The sequence below is a fragment of the Chelon labrosus genome (genome assembly GCF_963514085.1).
Source record: "Chelon labrosus genome assembly, chromosome: 3".
Classification (NCBI taxonomy): Eukaryota; Metazoa; Chordata; class Actinopteri; order Mugiliformes; family Mugilidae; genus Chelon; species Chelon labrosus.
In genome coordinates, this window is record NC_140339.1 from 2,906,633 (window position 1) to 2,929,745 (window position 23,113).

General features: G+C 42.0%; 1 protein-coding gene across 6 annotated transcripts in view; it reads left to right on the plus strand.

Annotated features, from left to right (window-relative positions):
• Window positions 1–802: 802 nt before the first annotated feature.
• Window positions 803–23,113, plus strand: part of ppip5k1a (diphosphoinositol pentakisphosphate kinase 1a) — a 36,324-nt gene continuing 14,013 nt past the window's right edge. For 3 of the 6 annotated variants that reach the window (XM_084541472.1, XM_084541473.1, XM_084541474.1), the window contains exons 1-26: window positions 803–853; window positions 8,126–8,677; window positions 9,042–9,237; window positions 9,396–9,486; window positions 10,745–10,830; window positions 11,255–11,409; window positions 12,069–12,170; window positions 13,147–13,308; window positions 13,400–13,521; window positions 13,617–13,718; window positions 14,604–14,690; window positions 14,794–14,869; window positions 14,954–15,063; window positions 15,398–15,483; window positions 15,579–15,704; window positions 16,132–16,253; window positions 17,240–17,422; window positions 17,728–17,869; window positions 17,956–18,179; window positions 18,320–18,447; window positions 18,533–18,647; window positions 18,761–18,868; window positions 19,142–19,270; window positions 19,367–19,507; window positions 20,055–20,148; window positions 22,692–22,817. In XM_084541472.1, coding sequence (XP_084397598.1) covers window positions 8,534–8,677; window positions 9,042–9,237; window positions 9,396–9,486; window positions 10,745–10,830; window positions 11,255–11,409; window positions 12,069–12,170; window positions 13,147–13,308; window positions 13,400–13,521; window positions 13,617–13,718; window positions 14,604–14,690; window positions 14,794–14,869; window positions 14,954–15,063; window positions 15,398–15,483; window positions 15,579–15,704; window positions 16,132–16,253; window positions 17,240–17,422; window positions 17,728–17,869; window positions 17,956–18,179; window positions 18,320–18,447; window positions 18,533–18,647; window positions 18,761–18,868; window positions 19,142–19,270; window positions 19,367–19,507; window positions 20,055–20,148; window positions 22,692–22,817 — 3,157 coding nt within the window. In that variant the 5' untranslated portion in view covers window positions 803–853; window positions 8,126–8,533. Of the gene's footprint in view, window positions 854–8,125; window positions 8,678–9,041; window positions 9,238–9,395; window positions 9,487–10,744; window positions 10,831–11,254; window positions 11,410–12,068; window positions 12,171–13,146; window positions 13,309–13,399; window positions 13,522–13,616; window positions 13,719–14,603; window positions 14,691–14,793; window positions 14,870–14,953; window positions 15,064–15,397; window positions 15,484–15,578; window positions 15,705–16,131; window positions 16,254–17,239; window positions 17,423–17,727; window positions 17,870–17,955; window positions 18,180–18,319; window positions 18,448–18,532; window positions 18,648–18,760; window positions 18,869–19,141; window positions 19,508–20,054; window positions 20,149–22,691; window positions 22,818–23,113 lie in introns of all 6 variants that reach the window. The other 3 variants (XM_084541470.1, XM_084541471.1, XM_084541475.1) reach the window with 2 other exon arrangements.

Below are 23,113 nucleotides of genomic sequence, written 5' to 3' on the forward strand. Positions count from 1 at the left end.
TGTGTCAACATATGCATATAATATATTATTGTCTTTTGGATATCTTATTTATCCAAAAGACAGTCCGTACTTTCAGCTCAATGTCCAATCAAAGTAGAACGGTTCCTTTATCTTTTAATTATGATATTATTTTCTGACTTATACAGACTGGATATCCTTTAACTAAGCTGATTGATTAAAACTACTCCAGGCACAAAATGACATAGTATGACAGGGGATACAAACTCAACTCATATTACTTTTGTTTATAGTAATACAAAGGGTATTAATACAAATATACTGGGAGGACTAGCATGCACACCTTTTATATTAAGTAGTACAGTGTTGTATCATTATCATTATATTGCAACTATGGTGTATCTTTGCATGTACGCTATTATACATTCCTAGAAAAGTAGTAGTAATTTTACCATGTCACTATTAGGAAAAGGTACATTTGAACTATTCTCTAATGTACTTTATGTGCTATTTTAATCTATATAAATACACCATATTTTAAGATGGTAAAAAGGTTGAAAAAGTAGATCTTTAACCGCATGGAGTGGAGTTAAAATATAAAATCCCTCCCTAGAAACCTCAGCAGGCTGCTCGCTGCCTCTATTCCAACGCTAGAGGCCGCTAACGCTCTAACTCTCGGTTGGGAGCTTGTCGTTTCTTTTGATCGACGCTCATTGGCTCGTGAATTTTACGGCCACGCCTTTCCGGAGCGGTTCCCCCTTTCCCATTGGCTGCCTCGCACATCAATCATGCGTGCGTCAAACTTAAAAAACACAAAGATTGGTTTCACATGCAAACTGTCAAAGAGTAAAGGAAGCGAGCTGAAAGGCAGCGGAGCAGTCCTTCACGTCAGACTGTAAGTTCTTAGTTTTATGTCGCCGATAAACGGAAACGTATTGGACGCGGATCCACTGTTACATGTGAAATATATAAAAACACAGATATTTTCGCGTCTGCTTTGAAATGCGGACAAAATGGCCTTGAGGAGACTTGTTTACACTGCCGGATCAGCAGCCGGGGTGGCTAGCTCAATGCTAACATTAGCCGACATTAGCTTAATGTGAAAATATAAATAAATAAATAAATAAAATCAACGGAAGCTAATGCTAAACTCGACAAGTACCGTTATTCTCAAACTCAGCCGACAGTGCAGGGTTGATAAGATGCTAGCAGCGTTATTAAATCGATTTATTGTTTTATGGTCGACGCTGGTTATGATTCCAATTCATTTTACGTGCTCAACACAATACAACGTCTGTGTCACAGTTGACAACGTTAATGAACCTGTTGCGACCCGACGACGACGACCGCACATCTCGTTTTTAAATCGTCCCGCGATGTTTGGTCCGAGTTCCTCGCGTGGCGCAAATAAATCCACACAAGTTGAAACCTGTCAGGCCTCCTCCGTGCAGCTGAACATCAGGTGCAGCTAGCTGTAACATAATGTTCTGCATGCACGACATGTAGCTAGCCCCAGTTTATAAGTGCAACTGCACATGCACTCCCTTGCCAGTTCATTAGGTACACTATAGTGTCTACAAATGCATTTTAATACATCATAGTCCTGCATGAAATATTAGATTCATGGAGGTTCTGGTGTTGTTTAAAATAACTCAGCACCTAACTATTGAATTGTATTGTGTTGTGCACATGTTCCTATTATTTTGACCACCATAAACATCCTCCAAAATGATCATCCACCTTTCTGTTTCATAAAAACAGTCATGAAGCCAAGATTTAGTGCAAAGCCGTCGTATTAGAATGTCTTTCCACTGGTGTACCTAATGAAGTGGCCAATTAATGTATAGTTTATGTTCTTGGTACTTTAAGGATCCGTACAGATCTCTACTAATTATCATAATGATTTTATTTTGGTGGCCTTTTGCCTTATAAAACATTATAGAGTAGAAATAGTTGCCAATGATTAGTTTTGTGATTAATCAACACCTCATTTCTCGTTTTTTTTAGGCTGCCGTTTGTAATACTTTTCAATGTTATTGTGCTGCGCTCATGTTCCTATTATTTTGACCACCATAAACTACATCCTCCGAAATGATCGTCCATCTTTCTGACGGTGTTTCAGCATTGACACGAACATAAAAACAAGTCATGAAGCCAAGATTTAGTGCAGAGCCGTTGTATTAGAATGAATGTCTTTCCACTGGTGTACCTAATGAAGTGGCCAGTGAGTGCTACAGTGTTTATATAATGTGTTTATGGGCAATTAATGTATAGTTTATGTTCTTGGTACTTTAGGGATCTGTGCAAATCTCTACTAATTATCATAATGATTTTATTTTGGTGGCCTTTTGCCTTCTACAACATTATAGATTAAAAATAGCTGCCAATGATTAATCTTTTAAATTAATCAACAGCTCATTTCTCGTTTTTGAGGCTGCTGAATGTTACTGTGTTGTGCTCATGTTCCTATTATTGAGCTCCCCATTGTAGTCGGTGAACTAGGCTAAATAACAGAAACACCTTTAACTCAATCCAGTTTAACAGCACCACAAACTACATCCTCCACAATCGTTGTTCAATTGAATCACCACCGTTCTAAAGCTGTGTCAACATTCACTAGTGTTCCTAATGAACTGGCAACCAGCTACAACCACTGGATTTAATTCATAAATGTATTTAAAAACTTATTTGGTAATTGATTTATTCCTTTAATGAGTTTAAGCTTCTCACTTTGATTTGCTGCTTTTATTTGTCTAGTATGATATCATACTTCAGGTGTTTGGGATGGAGCAGAAATTATCATTGTTTTTCTGTATCAATCAATTTCAAGTTCTCTGTATGAGCTGTCAGGAAATATAAAAAAAACAATTCCTATTATAATTTCCGCCCACTTCAAGGTGACACCGACAAAGGTCTTGTTTTATCTGCCAACAGACTAACACCGGTAATATTCAAGATTCAAGATGTTTATTGTCACATGCACATTAAAAGCAGGAGCTTAGACCATTCTCCCTTACTAACTGACTAATAAATGAATAAATAGATAAATAAAGGAAACTGAAACCTGTGAAAAATAAAATGTAAAAAAACAAAGTGCAAGAAAAACTAAACGCTACAAAACTTAAAAGCTTAATCTTTAACCGTTTGACCATTTTGAATGGATACCAGGTCCTAATAATGGATTTAAATTCATGATTTTAATATATTTTGAGTTGACACATTATAATTATTCATACTTAGAACCTGAAGCCAGAAAACATGTTTATTTGATCATAAGAAGTCAATCAGTTAATCAGTCCTGCTGCTGTAATAGAGAATTATTATTATTATTATTATGAACTTATTTGAACTTATTTGGTTCTAAATTCTCCACATATTTTTATTTTATTATTATTACTCATGTGAAGATATTGTTTTCCCTCAAGTGTTCTTTACAGGTACATAGTCGGCACAATGTAGGGAGTTAATTATTTGTATTCTACTTTGTCTATTCTACTTTATTCAAATGTGAAGCTGCAGAGTTTAGAAATGATCTGCAACAGTTTTTATAGAGAAGAAATGAGGATTACTTGTTCCCTGATTATCGGGTCAAGGATATTTTAAAGCTTTTGTCTCGATTAGTTGTTTTAATCGAAGCGAGATCAGGTGCAGAGTCAGGCATCGTTCCAGATTACAGGCTGCAGGAGATTCCAGCGGGGTGCTTGGACGTGTCTGAGTCTGTCCCAGCACGGAGGAAGAGGAGGAAGAGGAGGAGGAGGAGGAGGAGGAGGACTCAGCCGTGTGGTTCAGTGTCAGGTGAAGGTCAGCGTTTGTGAGAGTTGCAGAAAATTAGGAAAAGTAGCAGATTTGTGACTAAACTCACGCAGTGATGCTGGAGATGAAGTGTAGAGGAACTGGTGCAAGTGTAGTCTTGTCTCTCGTCACTTTGTTTAATTTCAACAAGTTGTTTTAACGTATGAGCTCTGAGAGAGAAGACAGAACTATTGCTGTCCAGCTGCTGATGAATGGACTGACAAAAACCTACAACACTGTTTAGCGTCAGCTCCTCAGATTTGAAGCTTTTATGTTTTTGCCCGCTTTGATGTCACTGATTAAGTTTGTCCACGGAGAATATTTCTTCAAGCAATCACTCTGATCAGAGATTCATGCTGCTAGAGAGAAACCAGCACATCAAGAGTTGACATGTCTTTTTAGGAGATCAGATTTTCTGTATTATTTTCTAATATTTGAACAGATTATCAAAGGTTCGCACCAACCCTCTCAATCAGATTCCTTCTCATCAGATCAGTTCTGATTTTAATCTGATTATTAGAGGAATGTCAGTGTACATGCAGTAGCTGCCTTAACACAACACGTTTATTTAATTTTGAGCTCTAGTAAACACTGGATGACTATTTTCTGTTATTCTCTGACTAACAAATGGATGAATTAAACTAAAACAATCAGATTTAGTTGATAATGAAGACCTAACATGCTCTCATCAGAATCAGAATCAGCTTTATTGGTCAAGTACGTGTGCACTGACTCCGGTAACTTTTGCTCTCTTGTACAGAAACACACGGAACTTGGAAGTGTAAAAAATAAATGTTGACATAGCAAGCAACTTTTTCATCAGGCTTAAAACCAGACACACCTGGTTTCCACTCCACAGCTTTTCGTGTTGCGTTAAACTAAACCCCCAACGTCCCATTAAATAATAATAATAATAATAATAATAATAATAATAATAAAAAAAAAACTAAAACATGTCCGTGACCTCTGTGTCCTCAGTGGGAGCCGTGACCCAGCTGGTAGCCGCAGTGAGCAAGTGTAAGGGAAGAGATTAACTGTTGCACTCGAGCTCTGAAACACTAATCCAGTTAGGCATGGAAAGAGTTTATTTAAAATCAACGCGCTGCCAAAAGCAGCATTAAGGGTGAGCTTCTCCGTGTGTGTATGTGTATGTATTTTTGGTTTTATCAGAATCAGAATCAGAATACTTTATTAATCCTTCAAGGAAATTGTTTTGTTGCTCCCATGAAGTGACAAGTTGCTAGCTGAATAAAGGTAATACAAAAATATATAAAAAAATAAGTAAGATGCATTTAAAGTAAAGGAACAATATTGCACAAGTATTCACAATACGCAGAGGTAGAGGTTGCAAATAAATTAACGGCGTCTAAGTGTTAAGGAGTGACCAACACTCAGCGACACCAAGGGCCCGTCCACACGTAGACGCTTTTTTGGTTTAAACGCAGATGTTTTGCATCGTTTTTTGCCGATCGTCCAAACGAATCCTGTAAACGCGTTGCCTTAAAACGGAACTTTTCTGAAACCTGGTCCCAGGGTGAAAAAATTCACAAACGCAGCCCTTGAGTGTTCGTTTGGACGGCGAAAACGCATACTTGCGTCATCGCCACACCCCTCGAGCTTAACCTTCCACCCAGAGAATGTCTAATAAGGGGAGAAGTTCCACTCTCAGTGAACTTCCGGCTTCTCAACTGGTTGCAGTTCCACTCCGGTTCCATATGAGGGCGCTCTCAGGACGAGTGCAGAATGAATGGAGGTCTATGGAGCAGTACCCCTCAAAATCCACTTTTCTCAGGATATAATTTTTTGTGCAGTAATTTGAATATTGTATTTGAAAGGAGATGCAAAGAAATTACACATTGCTGGGTGTTAGATTTTTTTAGAGTCACTTATTTGCTTTAAAAAGTATTTTAAAATGTCAATGACGTCATACACATCGTACGACCAGAGATGCTGCTTTACGGCAATCCTTTAGCGGGACATTAGTTGTTGTTGTTTTTTAAGGTGGCAATACTATACCATATGTATCCTGTATTTTCTAACACAAGAATAACACAACAAGTACTCAAATTCAATTTATTTTTCCGTTTAAATATCACAGTACAAACATAACCATGGGCAGATAAAAGTGCCAGCAACCAAAAAAAAACTTGGGCGAAAAAGTCCGCCTTAACATTCTGGTCCCGATTCGGATGCCACGATGCCGTCAGGCGGTATCTCTGGTCGTAATCAGTCCTTCACTGACCAATCAGCGTTCATTAGCACAATGCTAGCGTGTTATGGGCAACAACAACTCAACCTGTAAGAAAACGAAAGGACATAAGTTCTCGTTCATTCAACTTTTGACCTATAACCCATGTTGAACTTGCAAAACCTACAATCAAATCTGAGATTTCTCAACGACAATCGGGTGAAAGAGACACATTTAGCCGTTTAGCTCCATAGACTCCCATTCATGTTGCACTCATGGCGATCGCCCCCAGTGGAAATCTGGTGGAACTGCAACCAAAATTCGTTACGATGGGACTTAATAGAGAGTGGCAAGGCTCTCCGTAGACGGGCTCTGCTTCCACCTCTACTGCCGATTTGTAAATGGCGCTCAAGCTTTGTGCGCACGCTCCGCCTCTTCCTCTCCGTTTTTGGCGAATTTCTGAAACTGAAACAGCGCCACCTATAGGCCTGGAATATGAAGTAGCGTGTTGAGTCGCGTTGAGACGGATCCGTGTGGACGCAGATATTCTTGAAACGAGTGTGGACTTGGCCTAACACTCAACACTATGCTTTTATAAAGTCCTCCTGATTTCCTGCGTCGCTTTGATTCTGATTCACAAAGCCCCGATTCGAGCTCCATCCTCCAAAATGATCCTCCAGTTGACTCACCATCTTTCTGACGCCGTTTCTACATCAGCTGATCATTCGTCGAGTCATGAAGGAGGATTTAGTGCAGGACCGTCATATTAGCATGCATTTTGTTTTCACTAGCGTACCTAATGAAGTGGCCGCCGGGTGCCACAGTCACGGGAATCTGCCTTCACGTTTATTTATTGTATATTTTGGACAATTAATATATAGTTTATGTTCTTACAGACCTCCTCTCATTATTATAGTGATTTTATTATAGTGGCATTTTCCTTTTTAAAACATTATAGATTAAAATAGCTGCCATCAATTAATCCTTTGATTAATGTCTCTCTCTAAAAGTGTTGCATCCCTGCTTTGCCGTTACACAGAAAGATTAGATAGAAGTTTTTAGGTCATGGTGACTTAAAATAAACAACCAAAGTCTGCAGAGGGAACTTGACCTTTCTAGTGGTTTTATTTGTGCTCCCCCCTGAGGGTTTGTGTGTTTATTTATTATCTCAGCTGGATCCCTTCGAGGCTGCTTGTACTAATAACAGTGTTTTGTTTTTGAGTGACTGTGCCTGATGGCCAGGATGTTTGTTGTTCAGATGTTTGCGTCTTGCAGCGCGCCAGGGACTAATGAGGAGCTGTGGTTTGTCTGCAGCGTGACGTGGTCCGCTGACTTTCCCGTCTCCTTGACTGGCTAATGTTCAGTGTGGACGGAAATGCGGATCAGAGCCGAGGCCCCTGTTGCTCCTGTTGCTCTGCTCAGCGTCAGAGTTAAATGTGTGACTAAGAAAACGCTGCAGGTAATTATTGGTTAGAGGTGTGGTGCTACGGTCAGCGGTTTTGCAGCCAGTCACAGATTTATTTATTCATTTTAAATATGCACAGAACACCAAGTTTGAAAATAAATTAAATTACGTAGAACCCATGAGAATAAGCTGCTGTCGCGCCGATGGAAGAAACCAGAGCCGTTCTTCCTCTCTTCTCCGATACGAGCTGCAGAGCTGAAAGTTTCTCCACTTGTGCAAAGTGCATGCATGCAATGCAAGGCGCCAGTGGGTGGTACTTTCTGTGGGGGCTCCGGGGGAACACTACACTCTGCTGCGCCAGGACACGACGAAGCAAAAGACGTGTCTGTGATTCTTGCAGTCAATGAGATAGTAATCGGTGGCCCCCTTTATCGTTGGTCCAGCTCATGGTGGCAATTTTAGGTGGGGTATGCAGTGTCAGATATGATGTTCCTCTTTTATTTTGCACTTGAGAGAGAAACAAATTCCCACATTAGTTTGCAAACATGAGCAATGAAAGGTTATTTAAGTTTAGATTCAGGTTGTGACTCAGTTTGGACTCATTTCTCAGTCCCTCTTTCATTAACTGTCGGTCCTTGATTGCAGCATGACTACATTGGACACCGCAAATTTTAAATTAAATAAAAAGAACTGTACAGCGTGACCTTCTCGAGTTGTGAAGTACGTCAGCGCAGATGAATATTACTCAACGCCATGACTGACTGTGTTTTGTCTTCATGTAGGGTTGTCAATCTTGGATACAAATGGAGGAAAGGACTGTCATCAGATAACTGGAGCTTGCGCCTGTCGCCAAAGCCTCTTGTGAAACCCGACCTCGCCATTTAAGATGTGAATTTGCTGAATGAAGAATGAGAAACCCGAGTAACGACGTCACAGCGGAGGACTCGCCAGCCTCATAATTCCCCACATGAACTTTTATGTTTAGTCGCCCCCCTCGCTCGGCCTCGTCTTGCCGCCCGGCCTCCAACGCCTCCCCGTCTGTCGGCTCTGCTGCGCGGGCCCTCCGGGCAGAGCGGACCCGTCCCTCTCCCTCCAGGCCTCGTGCCCTCCCCCATCGGCGGCCCGCCCCGGCGGCTGTGTTGGTGTACGATGGCGCGGTGGGACGCTGAGGGCCGCCGCGGGGGACTGTGATGTCAGAGCCCAACAGCCCGGGCGAGAGCCGGCGTGGCGCTCCCAGATTCTTCGTGGGCTGCGAGGACGATGAGAGCGAAGTCCTGGACGAGAGCATGAGGACAGACATGGAGCTGTATGAGGACGACGAAGACACAGACTCGGTGGGAGACTTTAGTAGATAGACTTTATTTATCACCTGGGACATTAGGTGTCCAGAAGCATCATTACAAGAGACAAAAGGAATTACAGTCAGCAAAAAGAGGAGAAAAAAATAAGTATAATGAGGTAGAAGGTAAAAAAGTATATATAAATATTAAAAAAATATGAAAAATATACAAAATACTACTTCTACTAGTGTAAATTTTAGAATTAAACGACCTTTAAGACTGATTTTAAATGTAGATTAATAACAAGTAGTAGAGTAGATGTATTTGTAGTATTTCTTTGTGTGTGACGAAGCTGCCACTCAATCTCCTGTTGCTGTACCTTCTCCCCTCCTCCTCCTCCCCCCTCTCTCTGGTCCAGCCCCCGGAGCAACAGATCGTGGTGGGGATCTGTTGCATGATGAAGAAGTCCAAGTCCAAGCCGATGACCCAGATCCTGGAGAGGCTGTGCAGGTTTGAGTACATCACTGTGGTCATCTTCCCAGAGGACGTCATCCTCAACGAGCCCGTGGACAAGTGGCCTCTGTGTGACTGCCTCATCTCCTTCCACTCCAAAGGTACGACGCACACAGCTGTGGCTCTTTATTTACCAGTAAATAAGAACAGTTATCTGTAGGTCTTGGTTTAAAAGCTTTGACTTATACAGCTGAATAAATCTGTAGCTCGGTAGCCGTACTTCTCAACTTGTATTTAATCATTTATCTGTGCCAACCAGGATTCCCGCTGGATAAAGCAGTGAGCTACGCCAAACTGAGAAACCCGCTGCTCATCAATGACCTCAACATGCAGTACTACATACAGGACAGGTGCTTTTATTATTCTATATTATGATATTGTTTATTTTCATGTTGAAGTAAATTTAGGACTGGGTATCGCTGCTGTTTACCAGAATTGGTTGGATTCACAAGGTCTTGGTTTGACTCTGATTCATTTAGAGATATTTCAGTTTTGGAGATTTGTGGTATTTCCACAATATTTAACCTCCAGTTGTGTTCGTTTTGACCAAATTCATTCATAGTCTTTCATAGTTTTAGTCGACAAATAGTTCAATTTTTAATTATTACATTTAGTAAATGCATCTCACAACATTAAGAATTCAGATTTGTTTCTCATTTTAGATCAATTTAATTAATCGTTTTTATGTCAAAGTCAAAAAATGTTTTTTATTTAGGCAGCGGAAATCTGAATCCAGGTAACAGTCTGTGTGAACACTGCACTCTTAGCACTTGTGCAGTTCTTCATATCTCTTTCTCGAGTTGGACATCACCCCTGATCCTTAATAAGGTTTGATCATACATTACAGATAAATAAAAGAAAAGAGGACGCATAGCTCAAGTAAAAATACAAAACCCGATATAAAGTGCGATATTCATCTAATATTCTAGTCTCGTCTCGTTAACATTTCCTCAGGGGGAAATAGGGGAGCTGTGGGGTAGTGGTTAGAGGTGCAGCTAAACACCTAACTCCCAAATAGCTTCCCAGGCACGGCCTACTTGAAGCTGCAGCTCCAACTGTACACACTACTGTGTGAACGAATGGATGGGTCAAACAGTTGGAACATGATTTCGTCTCTTGGATCAATACAGTATAAATTATTGTTAATATTATTATTAGTTTTAGCTCCTCAGAGTTTCGTCTTGGACATCTTCCATGTGTCTTTGCTTCTGTGCAGCTCTTCTCAGCCGTCATACTTTGTAAATCCCGTCAGGCCTGATGCTGCTCTCAGAGTTGGGGCTTTTGTCGTGTTTTTAATCTTCCTCACACGTGGACTAATCTCGCAAACCCACATAACTAGTTCACGTGAGCATACGTGAGGAAGACTGGAAACGAATCTCATAAGGGACGCTGACTGCAAGATTTCTAACGGGAGGATGCAAGAAATGTACAAATATGGAAATGCAGATATTTAAAAATCCATGGAGTCTATAAATCAATTAAAGATCTTTCAAAGAACATCATAGATTTTTTTTTTTTTAACCCAGCCCTAAAATAAATGCATGCAAAACAAGTTGTCATAGCTTCTTAATTAATTTATTTTTGTATACTTTCTTTTACTTTCAACAGGAGAGAGGTGTACCGTATCCTGCAGGAGGAAGGGATTGATCTACCGCGCTTTGCTGTGCTGAACCGTGACCCAGATAAACCAGAAGGTCAGTCTGCTGCTGATCATTCATTCATTCATTCATCTTCTATACCCGCTTGGTCCTGTTAAGGGTTGCGGGGCTGCTAATAATTATTTTTATTTTTACAAAGGCAACACGGAGCATGATTGAATTCACTCGGACACTAAATTTAATTCTTAGAGGCTTTCTCGCCCCAGATAGAGCTCAGAAACGGCCCCTTGTTCATGCAGCATCCCGAGGCCACTTATTTAAGCACATCGATAAATATAGCATCAAATGTGAAGCAGTCGCAAGTGTCCCATATTTAAGTGGCGTGATACGGTGGGTCTGGCATTCGAATCCTGTTTTTACACAGCCACGCAGGCGCCGTGCCATCTGATGCTTCACGTGTCCTCCTTTCTCGACTGTCTTTAAAACAATTATGAAGAGGGGCCGCTCCCGTGTGTTTCAGAGTGCAACTTGGTGGAAGGGGAGGACCACGTGGAGGTGAACGGGGAGATATTCCAGAAGCCTTTCGTTGAGAAGCCCGTCTGTGCTGAGGACCACAATGTCTACATCTACTACCCCACCTCGGCCGGCGGCGGCAGCCAGCGCCTCTTCAGAAAGGTGCACACGGCTTTGTATTTCACTTTAAAGCCTCACCGTCGAGGAAACATCAGTTCACTGTTGTCATAGCAATCACTCTCAGCAGCCATTACGCCAAATACAGCAGGTCAGAGATGAGACGGGTCGCTAGTGGATGCTCACTTTTACTTTACTGGTTTTTACTTCTGGTAAAAACTGGTTCTAAGTGAGTTTTAACTGAAACTTAATTAAGTTCTTAACGGTATTTCTGTGCTTTATTGTTTTTCTTTTCAGCTGTTCTGCTTTTATTTTTAATTTGAGAAGTGAATATATGAATAAAGACTATAATTATTATTTTTATCGGTTTTTACTTTGCTTTTAAACTCAAGCTCATCTTTTCCTCTCGTCGAGCCACCTGTTTGCCTCAAGTAACACCACTTTATATTCCTCTGTAGCCTGTGGGATGCACGTTTTGAATGCACAGCTACATTTCCAGCTAGAAACTTGCACCTTTTCATATCTTAATCTATATATCTATATCTTAATGGTGCAGAGCGAGTGCTGTCCCAAAGAAAGAAGGTCTTCATGAATCTGTGACTCTGTTTTTCTAACCGAGAGCTTCAGCGTCTAAGTAAGATTACGAAGGATGTCACAACAAATGTGCGGATTAATGACTAAAACCTGTTTTTGTTTTCTTGCAGATTGGGAGCCGAAGCAGCGTCTACTCACCGGAGAGCAGCGTGAGGAAGACGGGTTCTTACATCTATGAAGAGTTCATGCCAACAGATGGCACTGACGTTAAGGTAGACCACGGCTCTAACTACTTTTTGAGTGCTCTTGGTTTGTTTTGTGATTTAGATTTGGACAATCACACGGTTTAAAGATGTGTTATGTTGTATGAGGAGAGATCATTTGGAAGTAAAGTGCAGAATTCATCTCAGCAACAACATCTGTTTGCTGTTAGACTCACAAGAGCAGCAGCGTAATAAAGAGGATTTACAGATAAGAGAAAGAGAAAGGACCCTAGATTTTAGTTGATACACCCTGGACGACCAGGATGATGGATGGTCTGAAAGGCAGAGTGATTAAAACGATATGAATTTAAAGAACGGGCAATTAGATTGGCTCTGAGAAGGCGCGCCATCAGACCTGTGGACGAGACGCTGAATTTAGGAAAAACCCAGCTTAACTAGGAATAGAGGAAATTCAAGTGTCTCAGCTATTTTAATGAATTGATTTGATTTGTTTAAAAATATAAGCCCCCGATTTGTGGTATCTCCACAATAATTTACATCTTTCATGTGTCTTTGCTTTTGTCCAGCTCTTCGCTGTCGTCATACTTTTTAAATCCAATTTAAATCCAGTCCTGTTGGTGCTCTCAGACTTGGAGCCTCTGTCATGTTCTGGATCTCCCTCACTTATCTCGATGTTCAGTCTCATGAGAGACAAAAAACAAGATCAATTTAATTAATTTAGAAAACCATTTTTTCTTTATTTAAACCCTGAAATATATCACCATTAACTACTGGAGCTGCGACGACTTGTCTGCGATGACGTCAACTACACAAATACCTTTTGCATAGAGTACGTCAATAATAATCCACAGATTAATCGACTAATTGAAAAAAATTATTGTTTGTCGCAGCCTTGTTAACTACTTTAACTGGATATCACAGAAAATAAACTGTTTACCTCATTATAAAACAGTTGGGTCATGATTTTATCTGCTCCATACCTTTTATAGTTAGGAACACTAATTATATTTTTGTGTGACATCAGGTGTACACTGTGGGCCCGGACTATGCTCACGCCGAGGCCCGAAAGTCTCCCGCTCTGGACGGGAAGGTGGAGAGGGACAGCGAGGGGAAGGAGGTCCGTTACCCCGTCATGCTCTCAGCTATGGAGAAGCTGGTGGCCCGTAAGGTGTGCCTGGCGTTCAAGGTAAGGCTGGGAGCCGATTCAGCCTGGTGTCATACAGGTTGTTGTTTTGTTGTCGTGGTATAACCTGCGTCCTCATTTCTGTTCGCCGCAGCAAACCGTGTGTGGCTTTGACCTTCTCCGAGCCAACGGACACTCGTACGTGTGTGACGTCAACGGTTTCAGCTTCGTGAAGAACTCGATGAAGTACTACGACGACTGTGCCAAGATCCTCGGGTACCGTTTCTAGTAGTTTGTTTGTTTTTTCTCGTTCCTTTTGCACTCGAGCTGTCGGTCATTTCTTTATCATTTCTGAATTTGTGTCTCTTCAGGAATATTGTGATGCGTGAACTGGCGCCGCAGTTTCAGATTCCTTGGTCTATTCCTACTGAGGCAGAAGACATCCCCATCGTTCCCACCACTTCAGGGACCATGTGAGTCACAGCAGTTAAAATGTGTTAAACGTACTTCAGATTAATTTATAGGATCATATGTGTTATAATAGTTTATCTCGGTGATCTCATCAGCTGCACGTGGCGCAGATCAGGAACCAAGACGTTGTACTTGAACGCATTGTTTACGCAGAAGGTTATGATTTAAAACCCAACGCTTCTGTTTTAACCTGCGCAGCTTTTCTAGTCTTTACGGTAGCGGTTTAGTGGATGAGGACATACCAGTTGCATGCGAGTTAAACCATCCCAGACAGATGAGAGAGTTCGAGGCAAGTTACACGTGAAAATACGGTAGAAAGAAAAAGAAAGATTGTTGAGAATACAAACAACAAACAAAAGAAAATTGGAAATTCAAACTTTTCCTCCATTTATTTTATTTTTCTGAACTTAACCACTTTATTTGAACATGCACAATTTTCACCATTTATTTATTTTCTCTTATCTTGAAATTCAGCTCACTTTTATTAAGTTAACGGAAGAACATTAAAGAAGTCTGCAGTCAGACATAAATTACATTAAATATCGTGAAAACGTTTTTTAATCGTACGGAATTCATTTGATTTATGCTATTTATTTATCACACTAAATAGTTGGACATTATGATCTTCTGGACATTTGCTTCAAGAAGTTTTCTCTAACTGGACCTCTTTAAAATTTTACTTGAATACCCCAGATCTAGATTATCTGTATTATTTGTGCCAGTTGGCGTCTAGATATTGCGAATTTGTTTTCTAGTTATTAAACCAGACTCTTTCTCAAACAGTCGAAATGAAATTAACACAAATACTCTCGTTTTTTATTCAGTTTAGACGTTAGACTGACATATGTTTGTCCCTCGCTGAGCTAAATGTTGTGTTGACTCCTCAGGATGGAGCTACGCTGCGTCATCGCCGTCATCCGACATGGAGACAGAACGCCCAAGCAGAAGATGAAGATGGAAGTTCGCAACCCCATGTAGGTCGCCCTTTTCTCCGTTCAAACCTTCGCTGTTTGCTGCAAAGCCACAACAAAGTCCTTTTTAATTAAATATCGTTTATATGTCGTTGGTACGTCCCAGGTTCTTTGATCTGTTTGAAAAATACGGAGGATACAAAACTGGGAAACTGAAGCTCAAGAAGCCGAAACAGCTGCAGGTAAAATAAATAAATAAATAAATCTTGAATCCTGAATGTTTCACAGCCTCTGTGCGATTATAACTTTACTTCGAACCTCAACAGGAGGTGCTGGACATCACACGGCAGCTTTTAGTAGAACTGGGACAACACAACGATTGCGAGATAGAGGAGAAGAAGTCCAAACTGGAGCAGCTGAAGACTGTTCTGGAAATGTAGGTGGCGAATAAACCAGGTCACTTTTTTAGACATATTTATTATTTCACACCACGATGGACAGCGAACGCCCTAAAACTGTAATAAAGGTAGACAATTGTTATTCATTAGATGCACAAAAATGATATAATCAGTGATGGGAAAGTGTCTCCTGAATTAGTTTGAGGACAAAAGGCGAAAGAAATGATGGTAATTGTCTTTCTCAGGCTTTTTTTGTACAAACTTGCAGCACAGTGTGTGTCACGGGACTTTAATTATGTCACCAGAAGCCAGAGAAGATTCATGTTTATGTATAAATCTCTTTAGCTTTTAATGATAGCTTCTTCTTTTCAGGTATGGCCACTTCTCTGGGATCAACAGAAAAGTGCAACTAACCTACCTGCCCCACGGGCAGCCCAAAACCTCTAGTGAGGAAGAAGGTGAGCGTTTATTTCACTTGCTGCTTAAAAACAGTTCATGTACTCTATAAGCTCCGGCTGAACGTTAACCGCCCCGCCTGTGAATTTGTTTTCAGACACTCGAAAGGAAGGCCCGTCACTGCTGCTGGTGCTGAAGTGGGGAGGAGAGCTGACTCCTGCTGGCAGAGTCCAGGCTGAGGAACTGGGGAGGGCCTTCCGCTGTATGTACCCCGGAGGACAAGGTGAGATACCTGTGGCGTTTAAGATGTCTTTCTGTTACTGTTACCGTGCCTGGTGTGATAACAGATGAGCACCAAGCTGGTAATGACCGAAGAAGCTGAAAGTTAAACCATAAGCAACAAAAGCCCCTTTCAGACTTCACATTAACATCCGTCCTGGGCAATCTGATCACAACTCACCACCTTTAAGTCCAGGTCTGAACATATTGAGGACGCATTAGAGGATGGATGTGGTGTAAAGAGCTTCATCCAGATCAGAATGTAAACTACAGATCTCAAGTCAGGGTCTTTTAATACCAGGATGTTGACATCTTTTCCCCAAACTGTCCTTCTAACAAACCTTACCGACCTTTTTTCATGTCCAGAAAGTTTGTTGTTTTTGTATCTACTAATTTTTTATTTTTTTTTTGTTGGCACTGTGTTGTTGTAGGCGACTACGCTGGATTTCCAGGCTGTGGTTTGCTGCGGTTACACAGCACCTACAGACACGACCTGAAGATATATGCGTCCGATGAAGGCAGGGTGCAGATGACGGCTGCAGCTTTTGCAAAGGTACGCAGTGTCCTATGACTCTGAGAGCCTTTGGTCTCTCTCATAAGAAGATAAATATCTTTTGACAGAAAAACGTGTCTCGTTAAAAGAAGTTTGATATAAGGATGAGAGTTGCACTGTAAGATTCTCAATTGATATTACCTGTTTAGAGATAAACAGACAGAAGACTTTAAGTTGGTAAAATAAGAAGAATCAAGTTGTTTTTTGCCCCAATCCAATCATTTTAGTCCATCTGAGTCCTGATCTGATCACGTCTCAGTCAATCCGATGTAAGCTTTATATGTTTGAAAGAGTTCTGCAATGCATTAAGAAAACAAAATGCCTCCAAGCTATTCATTTAAGAGAAGAGAAAAGTTTCCTGGAGACAGCGTCAAGGAGACAAATCTTCCAGAGAGGGTTAGGGAGTTTGTGGCAGCGTTGGATGACCAGAACATTTGTGGAGTAGAGAACACAAGGTACCAGCTACCCTCTCCACACTACATTAACTTTGACAGAAACATTTATTAGACTGAATCCAGTCCACTCTAGGAGAAGACAAGGACAGACTTTAGGAAGCTACAGGGAAGAAACTGAAATACTGATTATTAAGAGATCTGTATCAGATTGGGGGATCAACAACACCTGATTGGGACATGCATACTTATGCTGCAGACGTTACACACAAGGCTGCTTCCTTTAAAAGTAAAGGCTCAGCCAGTAGCACAGTGTAAAGTTCTTCCACACACAGCAGACGGTACACCTCTCTCCTGTTTGAGTCTGGTTTTGGTCAGCAGTGAGATCAGTTTTGGCTTCGTGCTCAGTCTGATCCTGTCACTTAAAAAATGCCTTGATCTTCCCCAGTAACAATCCAAATGATCAGCTCAGGACATCCCTAATAATAACTGTGTAATTTAACTATCACTATACCCACCTAACTGTAAGGTGCATCTAACTTACTGTTAATTAATCATAAATTATCGCCTCATTGTGTGCGTGTGTGCGAGCAGGGCTTGCTGGCTCTGGAGGGCGAGCTGACGCCCATCCTGGTGCAGATGGTGAAGAGCGCCAACATGAACGGGCTGCTGGACAACGACAGCGACTCGCTGAGCAGCTGCCAGCACCGCGTCAAGGCCCGACTCCACGAAATCCTGCAGAAGGACAGGGAGTTCACAGACGAGGACTACGATAGGGTGAGTAACCACTGAACAGTGCCGGGGTTTAGGGAGGAAGGGAGGCAGGGAAACACCGCAGCTCTGGACATCTGTTTCGCAGCTCTTATTTTTAAACCGTACCTGAGACAACGCAACAAGAAAGCTGTCAGAAGCAGACGTGACCACATCCCCTTTGATCATTCAGAGGATTACTAATCGGCCGTAATTAAAGCAGAAAGGATTGTTTTTCTTGAGCTAACTGTTGCGCTAAGTATTCACCTTATCCGTCTTTTTAATTAAAGTATTTATTTCCTTTTTTTTGTCTCTATATGTGTGTGTGACAGCTGGCCCCGACCTCCAGTGCCTCTTTGGTGAATTCGATGAAGATAGTCCAGAACCCAGTGGCCACATGTGACCAGGTCTACGCCCTTATTCAGAGCCTCACCTCGCAGATCCGCAAAAGGATGGAAGACCCCAAGTCTGCCGGTGAGCAAAAATCCTCTGTTCAGATGTTATATTTTTATTGTTTTTTGCCTCACCACATTTTCTGAATCTCTTTCCCCCCTCCCCAGATCTGCAGCTGTACCACAGCGAGACACTGGAGCTGATGCTGCAGCGCTGGTCCAAACTCGAGAGGGACTTCCGCATGAAGAACGGCCGCTACGACATCAGTAAAATACCGGACATTTACGACTGCGTCAAGTATGACGTCATCCACAACGCCTCTCTGGGCTTGGAGGACACGCTGGAGCTGTTCAGACTGTCCCGAGCTTTGGCTGACATCGTCATCCCACAGGTAGGGAAGCGCCATCATTCTTCATCTTATTGTGAATCTATCGTAACCTTTGACAACCAGAAGGATGGTGCACGGTTGTGAATTTCAGTTCTGCTGCAGGTAGATGTTTTTTTTTTTTTAAATGAAGTGTGTATTTTCAGGAATATGGAATAAATAAAGTGGAGAAATTGGACATAGCATACGCCTACTGCCTCCCACTGGTCAGAAAGATCCAGCTGGACCTGCAGAGGACACACGAGGACGAGTCTGTCAACAAACTCCACCCTCTGTGAGTCTTTTTTATAAGATTTTACATTTCTACGTTGCATTTAATGCGCGGTCGGGTTTGACTTGACCGCCGTGTTTTTCTGCAGGTACTCTCGCGGAGTGATGTCTCCCGGGCGCCACGTCAGGACGCGTTTATATTTCACCAGTGAGAGCCACGTCCACTCCCTGCTCAGCATTTTCCGCTACGGGGGCTTGCTTGACGTAAGACAGCAGACATCAGTCCTGCAGAGCTCTGCGTGATATCCAGACGAGGCTCAAAGCCAACGGTAGTGTTTGTTTTTTTTTTTCTGTGTGCTCACGTCTCTTTGCAACAGGAGGAGAAGGACCAGCAGTGGAAGCGTGCCATGGATTACCTCAGCGCTGTCTCCGAACTCAACTACATGACTCAGATTGTCATCATGCTCTACGAAGACAACAATAAGGTAGCGTTGTGTTAGTTAGTTGTAGTTTATTATGTCTTTTACAGATGTTTTGTCTCCGTTTGGCATTTATCAATCAAGATTTGACAAGTTTTGATAAGAATGCTTTCTCAGACTGGAAACATAATCTTTGATCTTTAATCTTGACAATACAGTTTATAGTAATAGAAAAATTACCAATGGTAACAGCAAGCATTTAAAATTGTATCTTTGGTATAATATAATCAGGGTTATTTAAAAAAAAAGTTAAATATCTCTAACACCGTCTTCCTGAAGGACATCTCCTCTGAGGAACGCTTCCACGTGGAGCTTCACTTCAGCCCCGGCGTCAAAGGCGTCGAGGAGGAAGAGAACGCGCCGACCGGCTTTGGCTTCAGGCCGGCCTCCGCAGAGGTGGCGCGGCAGGTACGATCCACATCCAGATGTGTTTGCTCTTTTAATGGAATTGTGGCTACAGATGGCAGCGTTTTCATTTTGTTCTCAACGTCTCTGCTCGTCCAGAACGGCCGAAAACAGCCCGACCCGGGCAGCCTGGAGGACCTGTCGCGAGACGAAACCGATCGCGCTGTGCCGCTGTCGGAGCCCATCACCATCCAGAGGAGGTCTCCGCTCATACGCAATCACAAGACCGGATCCATGGAGGTGAGAGTCACAGAGACAGAGAGAGAGAGAGGGGAAAACTCATTGGTCTGTGTGCTTTAAGGTATTTCAAGTTTGGTTTTAGACTCTAAGCAATAAATACATAACAGTTTATTTGATTTTCAACTTAAAAAACAAAAACACAAAGAGCTAAACAAGAAAATTTACCTTGTTGCACTTTTACTTTTTAAATCACTTGAGTAGAAAGAAAATTAAGTCCAATATTAACTGTCTCTATTTAGTTTTTGACTGTATTTGTTATTGTCGAATAAAAAAAATCAAATAACTGTTGTCGTTATGGTTTTAAAAGCAAACTTGAAATCCCCCAAAAATGCACAGACCCTCATTCCACCAGAATTACTGTATGTTGACTATTTTTTTGACTGCGGACACATTTACAGTGTCCGTTAAAACTCTGTCAAACATGAAATCTATTATGAGAGAAGATGTGTTTAATACATTTCAAGGTCATATTTCACCCTGGAAACAAGCAGCCAGTGGTGGAGACTGCTGCCTGAACTGAGTTTGATTATTTTTATTATTCCACCAGGTCCTGTCAGAAACGTCCTCCTCCAAAGTGGGCAGTTATCGCCTCTTCTCGTTCTGCTCGCGTCAATCCCCCGAGATGAAACAAAGTGGATTAGGTAGGTGTCATGATGTTCTGTTTCCACAGTAAACACAGCGGGAGGCACGGGTGCAAGAAGAATTAACTTTTATCATGGAGGACTTTTAATTATTATTTCCATTAATGATAAACTCTCTCTAAGGGAAATGCATGCACGTAGTTGGTCTTTGCATCTTTTCTCCAGATGGAGATAAAAATCAGTTTCTTTAAAGAAAAGATCAAAGAATTGTCACCGCATCCTAATTCAGATGCAGCGCTTGCCTCTAATAATTCACAGCGTATCGTTGTCCTTGAATTAAATTAAATTTGCACGGACAATCTGCATTTACAACATCTCTGCAGTAATACTGTGATTAATCTTTGTCTGGAAGATGAGGCCGTTGTTGTTCTGCATCAACTTGTGAGGTGGTTTGTTGTTGTGATCATTGACATAATTATCACTTAACTCTCAGTAGAGTATCTGAACAAACACCTTCAACTAATATTTCAAATGTCAGCCTTTATGCAGGTTCATAGAGATTAACATTTCACTGCCTCCTCTTTCCATCACAGTAAGCTTCAGATCCTTCCCACCAAAATGATTGACTCTGCAGCTGTTAAAGCCTGTTTAAAAGAAAAACTTTTCTGTGACAGTTGTGTTTGGTGCTGAATTACTCTCAGCACGTATTTTAAACCATGTAGATAAACATCAGCTTTAAAAGGTATGGACACACCAAACCGACATCGAAAAAATTAGCAGCAAAGATGGAGCACAGTGCCGTAGCCTCACTTCTCTCGTGTCTGGACCAAATAGTTGCACTTGAACGTATCACGAAGACCACAGACAATGAGCAGCTGGTAAATACTCTCTGCACCTGAAAGGATATAACTCTTCATACCATAGTAGTAGTAGTAGTAGTAGTAGTAGTAGTAGTAGTCTTGATTCATCATTCTAACAGAGAAACAGGAAGAGATAATATTAGCTGGGAGGCTAGGAAGGAAGAGTTACTATTACCTTGGAGGCTAGGAAGGGATGTAGAGCTACTATCTGCAGGGAGGGTAGGAATCAAGGAAGAGCTAATATTAGCTGAGATGCTAGGAAGAACTGCTGTTAGCTGGGAGGCTAGGAAGCTAGGAAGAGCTAGTATTAGCTGGGAGGCTAGGAAGCTAGGAAGAGCTAGTATTAGCTGGGAGGCTTGGAAGCTAGGAAGAGCTAGTATTAGCTGGGAGGCTAGGAAGGGAGGAAGAGCTAATATTAGCTGGGAGGCTAGGAAGAACTGCTGTTAGCTGGGAGGCTAGGAAGCTAGGAAGAGCTAGTATTAGCTGGGAGGCTAGGAAGGGAGGAAGAGCTAATATTAGCTGGGAGGCTAGGAAGAACTGATGTTAGCTGGGATGCTAGGAAGAGCTAGTATTAGCTGGGAGGCTAGGAAGAACTGCTGTTAGCTGGGAGGCTAGGAAGCTAGGAAGAGCTAGTATTAGCTGGGAGGCTTGGAAGCTAGGAAGAGCTAGTATTAGCTGGGAGGCTTGGAAGCTAGGAAGAGCTAGTATTACCTAGGAGGCTAGGAAGAACTGCTGTTAGCTGGGAGGCTAGGAAGAGCTAGTATTAGCTGGGAGGCTAGGAAGGGAGGAAGAGCTAATATTAGCTGGGAGGCTAGGAAGAACTGCTTTTAGCTGGGATGCTAGGAAGAGCTAGTATTAGCTGGGAGGCTAGGAAGAACTGCTGTTAGCTGGGAGGCTAGGAAGCTAGGAAGAGCTAGTATTAGCTGGGAGGCTAGGAAGCTAGGAAGGGCTCATATTAGCTGGGAGGCTAGGAAGAGCTAGTATTAGCTGGGAGGCTAGGAAGAACTGCTGTTAGCTGGGAGGTTAGGAAGAGCTCATATTAGTTGGGAGGCTAGGAAGGGAGGAAGCGCTACAAACCGTCGTACAGAGCTAGTCTTTCCTGAATCTCGCTGATCAGTTGGTCTCCAGTTTATTCATTCTAGATGATCATAGTATGTATTTTAAGGTTCAGATGAGATAAATATGATCTATTTTTGTCTTCTTTTTCCTTTCATCACTTTCATTTCTCTTCTCATGCTCTCTAAACTAAACGGACAATCAGAGATCTCTCTCACTGACACACTTCGTTGTTGTCAATTAAACACTTGAAGCATCTTTTAAAAGCAGCCCAATGTTGCAGGACACACCCCATAAAAACTTAGGCTCACATTCTGTCACCGACGGTCCGACTGTCGGTCTTGGTGTGTCTCTGCCTTTAGTCTTTCCCTTGCAAATATGACTTCAGAATATTGTCTACAGAGTATTTTCTCTTTCTGTGCTATCCTCTGTTTGAGCATAATGTTGAAAAGCATTCTGGGAAAGATTCATTAGAAGCTGTGTGATGGGACGTCCGAGCGGCTCCAGCCTCTTTCGAGGCCTGTAGAGCTGGAGATGGAGGCTAAGACCAGCTGCTTGGTCTTCTCTTGAGTCCTTGTGTCTGTTTCTTTCTCTTCTTTTCTGTCTCTTTCTTTCTCTGTCAGTTGTTTGAGTAACAGCATGTAATATAGTGCTGACTAACCCCCCCGCCCCGCCCCCCCCTCGCAGGGTCTCAGTGCGCCGGGCTCTTCAGCACCACCGTCCTCGGTGGGTCCTCTAGCGCCCCTAACCTGCAGGACTACGCACGCGCACACCGCAAAAAATTCTCCACCGGCAGTCTGTCCTACAAAGACGGTACGTGTTTGAGACCGAGCGCCTTCACAAAAACCTTCACAGGATCAGTGTCCTGCACATGTCCTGGTCCTGATATACATGTCAGACATCATGAGCGAGGCCTCGATAGACCACTGGGTTCTTAAACACATTAAATAAACACTTAACGGTGAGGTTTAGTAAGTGTAGTCAGGCGATTTATTGGGATATTAATAATCACGTATGCCCATACATGTCTATTATCGTTTGGGTAACGCTTTATAATAGCTGCAAACTGTATGAAGCATTAATTTGTCATTCATACAACATCACTTCTA